Raw genomic sequence first — 6,000 nt, forward strand, 5'->3', positions numbered from 1 at the left:
AGGCCAAGGTGGGTGGATCACAAGGTCAGGAGATCGAGACCATCCTGGCTAACACGGTGAAACCCCCTCTCTACTAAAAATACAAAAAATTATCTGGGCATGGTGGCACATGCCTGTAGTCCCAGCTATTCACAAGGCCGAGGTGGGAGAATCACTTGAATCTGGGAGGCGGAGTTTGCAATAAGCCAAGATTGTGCCACTGCACTCCAGCCTGGGCAACAGCGTGAGACTCCATCTCAAAAAATAAATAAAAAAAAAAAAATTTTAGCGTACAGACTACATTATTGATTTTAGATAATATAATTATTTGTTCATTAATGGATGGCTACTAATAGCAACTTTATTATAATTAATGTAATAATTGAAATATACTCAAAAGATGTAAAATTGTACCTGGAAGATACAGAAATGTGTTCATTAAGTAAATTGATATAGTTAGATTTGTAGTGAGTACAGAGTTAACACTGGAATTTAAAAAACAGGTTTGTTGAGATCTAATTTATATCCATAAAATTGTTTCATTTTAAGTATATAATTCAATGACTTTTAATACACCTGCTATAAGTTGTGAAACCATCCCCACATTCAAATCTTAGAACATTTCTATCAGCTGCCCCTGAAAAGATTTTTTTTAACAAAAAAAAGAAAAATATCACATGATATAGTTGAATGTGTAAACTGCCGAAGTTATATTGGTATGAAAGCCACATTGGTGACATTAACGTTTTCTAAAATGTTTCTTTTGTGAACTCCGGAGGGAAGTTACTCTCACTGTAGTCACCAGACAATAGAGATGTCCTGTTTAAATGCAATTATTGTCTCCGTTTAGCACATGGTAAGGCCAGCATTGGAGAAAAGACGCATATTCTAGCCACGTTCACCCAGACACATAGTTTCTGTAATAATGAGATCACTGTATTCCATTTTTAACGTCATTGTATGCATAGAGGTTTTACAATAATTACTCTATTATCCTGAAAATAATATCAGGGACTCTTGTATGGCAGCTAAATCAGAGTTTAAAACCACAGAAAAGTTTAATCTCACATTGAACGCTACATAGATAAAATATCAATAGTCACCATCAGGGATGGGTGTGGGGGATAGGACCTCTAGTCTGTCTCCACAGACTCAGTCTGTATCTCAGAAATTATTTCTCCTACTTTTGTATCTTTGCCACAGGAATAGTTTCTACTCCAGAGGAATCTCCTTTTTCAGATGTGAGCACTCACAGAGACCCAGCATACTCCTGTTTCCCTTACATAAAGACTCTGCCTCACATTCTAAAATAGAAAATACTCATCTGATTTCTTCTTACTGCCAGGACTTTGGGCTTAGTATGATGTCCTAGTGTGTGTGGGGGGAGGAAGCCAGCCAGTCTCTGAGGTATGAGTTTGTCATTCTGAGATACCATCTTTTCATAGAACTACAATGGTCAATTCACCATGAGTGCATGCTTGGTGAGGTGACAATACTTCTGAAAAACTTTTCATTACCAATTATCAGAAACAACTTCAAGTTCCTCATGAACATCACCAGAGAGATATTTGGAGTGCTTTGTAGAGGCCGTTCTATTTCCAAGATCCGTGAAGACAGACTGTGGCTCTTATGGAGGAAGCAGAAAATGCTGAGGTCTGAACACCTGATGGACAGTAATGCTGAAAATCTTTGTATTTGCCTATTGGGTTTGTGGATCTGCTTCAGTGAAATGTTCTTAAATGTCTTTGCCTTTTTCTAATTCATTTTTAATAGACTTTTTAAACAGCGTTTTCGGTTTACAACAAAATTAAGTGGAAGGTAGAGATTTCCCATATACACTGTACCCCCACACAAGGACAGCCTCCCCCATTATTAACAACCCACCAGAGTGGTACATTTGTTACAATCAATGAACCTACATTGACGTATCATTATCACTCAAAGTTCATGTTTACATTAAGGTTCACTTTTGTGTTATATAGTCTGAGTCTGGACAAATGTATGATGACATGTATTCACCATCATGGTATCATATAAGGTACTTTTACTGTCCTCAAAATCCTCTGTGCTCCACCTAGATTGTCTTCCTTCTTTCAGTTCTATCACTTGTTTCACACGTTTTGCAGCTCTCTGTCCTATATTGTCAATTATTCCCAATTAATTATCACCCTCCTATGAAATTATACATCTCTGCCCTTTGATATCAGGCATGGCCCTTGACTTGAGACAACGCTTCAAGTCAAGGATTGAAATTCCTTGCCCAATTTATGATAGGCTTGGCTTTGTGAATTCCTTGGCCAATTTGGTGTGAGTAGAGATGACATGTTTAAATTTTTTTAAATTTTTTATTTTTTTTTCAATGAGGAACTGTCAATAAATTGGAGAAACTGTCAACTTATTTGTTGATTGTCCCTGTCAATTTTCTCTAATTAATTTATAATCATTTAGACTATTTTCAGCTCCTTAAAAAATTGTTTATCATGGGTATGTCCTTTGGTTGATATAAGCCACCTTCCTCAAGTAGCTCAATGTCATTCTTGTAGCTTTTTTCTTTATTCTTAGGCTTATTGCAGGAATGATATAAAATTCTTCTTTGCTCAGAGAAAATAACTAAAACTCCCTCAAAGGCAGTTGACTCACCAGAGATCTCGAATGACTTGGAAATCAGTAAAATGCAGATTCCCAGGCCGCATCAAGCCCAGCTGAATTCATTTGGACAGTGTTTTTGTTTTCAACAGTTTTACTGAGATGCAGTTGATACATAGTTATGCACCGCATAACAATATTTTGGTCAATAAAGGACTGCATATATAATGGTGGTCCCATTAGAATACTGTATTTTTACCATACCATTTCCATGTTTGGACATGTTTAGATACACAAATACCATGGTGTTACAATTGCCTGTGATAACATGCTGTCCCCATTTGTAGCCTAGGATCAACAGTCTATATGGTGAAACCCTGTCTCTACTAAAAATACAAAGATTAGTCGGGCATGGTGGTGTGTGCCTGTAGTCCCAGCTGCTCAGGAGGCTGAGGCAGGAGAATCGAACCACGGAAGTGGAGGTTGCAGTGAGCCCAGTCTATTGTAAATTATTGTAAAAAGTCTATATGGTTTAGCCTAGCTGTGTAGTAGGCGATCCCATGTAGCTTTGTGTAAGTACACCCTATGATGTTAGCACAATGATGAAATCAACAAATTTCTCAGCACACATCCTCATCATTAGGTGACCCATGACTGTGCTACAAAAGGCTGCACATATTGAGGGCGAGGTCAGCTTGGGGCCCCACTTGCTCAGGGGGCAGGCTCCACCCAGACAGCTGGCACCCCTCAGCTATGTGCATCCATCCATAGGCAGGGAAAACTCAAGAGTCATCTCTACTCCCTGCTGTGCGCAACCCTTTGAGTACCTGGTTCTGCCAAGAAAGCTACAAAATTGTGCGGCTCCAGGGCAGCAACTCGTGGATCATGCTCCCGAGGCCTGGTGAGAGAAACTTGCCTGTTTGAATTTAAATGGAAGCTAAAAGAGGCTTCATTTGCTTCTTCTAACCCTCTCTTTTCTCTGCTACTAATATGGTATGTCCTGATAGAGACTGAATTTTACCCTGAATCCCAGCGTCGCATTGTGGAACTAAGTGGTGAATAATAATAGTTCTGAGGAAGAAATAAACGTTTGTTCTTGCAAGCCTCTGAGAATTCAAAGATATTTGCTACCACTTTACAACTTCCAGAAAGCTGAAAGTACACTTTCAATGACCTGTTTTTTTATTTACTCACCTTAACCTTCCAAATCCACAGTTACAGATAGTAGCTCATTATCTCCACTAATTGTACGAACTTTGAAATCTGCATTTGAGAATTCTCTTCATATGATTACTTTCTTCCTTTCCATTTTGTATGTTTTACTTCCATTAGAATAACCATTTATTTTAGGCTGGGCGCAGTGGCTCACACCTGTGATCCCAGCGCTTTGGATTTGTGCTTTGGCGGGCAGATTACAAGGTCAGGAGTTCGAGACCAGCCTGGCTAACATGGTGAAACCCTGTGTCTATTAAAGATACAAAAAATTAGCTGGGCGTGGTGGCACGCGCCTATAATCCCAGCTACTCCGGAGGCTGGGGCAGAAGAATCGCTTGAAACCGGGAGGCAGAGGTTGCAGTGAGCCAAGATTGCACCATTGCACTCCAGCCTGGGTGACAGTGCGAGACTCCGTCTCAAAAAAAGAAAAAGAAACCATTTATTTTTAATTCATCTAGAAATATATTACCTTTTATTATGTGACCACCCTCAATGAACTATTTGTTCTCTCACTTATAACTTTACCCAATTGGTTTATTATCATCAGATATTTGTAAATATCTTCAAGAAACTTGCCGTCTTTCACCCTGCCTCCTTCACCTTACTAATCATCAGAATCAGATATGCTCAGTTACTGACTATGGTCCCCTTACAACCAGGAAGTTCACATTGATGACAAAACAAAAACAAAAAGAAAACCCCAAGCAAACAAATTAAAAAAAAACCTCTAGGCTTAGGGGCTTTGTGTTAAATGTGAGTTAAAATAAAATTGCCGACGTTCATCCAAGGGTGCTGTTTCCCAATGTGTCATACGGCAACAGAAAATGTCTTCCAACTGGGGTGTTTAGACCACTTCCTTTTAAAGTGACTATTATATGGTTAAACTATCTTGGTATTGGTTTTATGTTTTTGCCTTTGTTCTTTCTTCTCTTTTCTTTCGTTGCCTTTGGGTTTTGTTTTGTTTATGTAGACTGGAAGTCCATATTTTATTTCTCTAGTGACATATTTACAGTTCAATATAAATTAAAGGCCTGCTTGTATGCCAAATCCAGGTCCCTTGGGTGGTTCAGTCAAAGAGGTAAGACCTCCAGCTGGCTCACAAGAGAAGCGTCCACTCCTTGGCCCAGGTTCTGGGATTTTGCCAGCCTTGAGCTCATCAATAATTTCTTCAATATCCTTAGCTGTCAAATCCTCATAGTAATTGTCATTTATTTGAACCATTGGTGCGTTCACACAGGCCCCTAAACATTCCACTTCTATAAGAGTGAAAAGTTTGTCAGGTGTAGTCTCCCCAAGCTTTATTCCAAGCTTTTTTTGAATGGCCTCCAGTATGCTGTCAGAGTTTCGAAGCTTGCAGGGTGTAGTGGTGCAGACCTGAATGTGATACTTTCCAACTGGCTTTCGATTATACATTGTATAAAAAGTTGCTACTTCATATACTCTCATTGGAGGTACTTGTAAAACTTCTGCAACCTTGTTCATAGCAGAGATGGGCAACCACCCATTCTGCCTTTGGGCTAAATCCAGGACTGGAAGAACAGCTGCTGCTTTATGGCCTTCTGGATAGTTTTTTACAATTGCCTCTATCCTCTTATAGTTTTCTGGTGTGAAATCAAATGGAGTATCAGGGTTATTCTCAGGAGTATCTCTGTGCACAAATAAAGCTCCTCCAGCTCCATTTTGCATAGCCGTCTTATGCAAATTCCTTACATGTCTTCCGGTGGGGCTGCAGCGGCCTCCCTAAGAGGGCTAAGGCCGCAGTGTCCTTGCCGCCGCCTGCAGGCCCGTGCAGAGCCCAGGGCTCTCCTGCGCCCAAAACTAAGGGAGACACGGAGAGCAAGAGAAGGGCGGCGGCAGCGCCGGGCTCAGCTTGAGCCTCCTTACCCAGTGGGCGGTGAGGCCAGCCGCCCGGGCCCGGAGCGCCGCGGAGAAGGCCTTTGGGTTTTTAAGTGGCTCTTTCAATTCCTTTTTTGGCTTTAGTGTTAATGATAACCAAATTTTTAGCATTTGCTTTAGGGGGGTTATACTATACAGCTTATCACAGCCTACCTTCCAGTGATTCCATACAACTTCATGTAGAGCATCAGATCCTTACCCATGTATACTTTCATTTCACAACTGTTGGTATGTGTGCTGTCATTATCATACATCTAACTTTTAGATAACCTACAAGCTGCTCCAGGGCAGCAACTCATGGATCATGCTCCCGAGGCAGATTGT

General features: G+C 40.4%; 1 protein-coding gene across 1 annotated transcript; it reads right to left on the reverse strand.

The window, feature by feature from the left end:
- Positions 1 to 4,731: 4,731 nt before the first annotated feature.
- Positions 4,732 to 5,646, reverse strand: LOC101131474 (NADH dehydrogenase [ubiquinone] flavoprotein 2, mitochondrial-like). The gene has a single exon (XM_055370434.2). It carries the CDS (start codon positions 5,464 to 5,466, stop codon positions 4,804 to 4,806), a length of 663 nt encoding a protein of 220 aa, XP_055226409.1. The 5' UTR covers positions 5,467 to 5,646; the 3' UTR covers positions 4,732 to 4,803.
- Between the last annotated feature and the right edge of the window lie 354 nt (positions 5,647 to 6,000).

Source organism: Gorilla gorilla, chromosome 20 (genome assembly GCF_029281585.2).
Source record: "Gorilla gorilla gorilla isolate KB3781 chromosome 20, NHGRI_mGorGor1-v2.1_pri, whole genome shotgun sequence".
In the NCBI taxonomy this organism is placed as follows: Eukaryota; Metazoa; Chordata; class Mammalia; order Primates; family Hominidae; genus Gorilla; species Gorilla gorilla.

Bases quoted from the DNA above. Each gene is read 5' to 3' on its own strand.
- LOC101131474 (XM_055370434.2), bottom strand. From the start codon at position 5,466: ATGCAAAATGGAGCTGGAGGAGCTTTATTTGTGCACAGAGATACTCCT.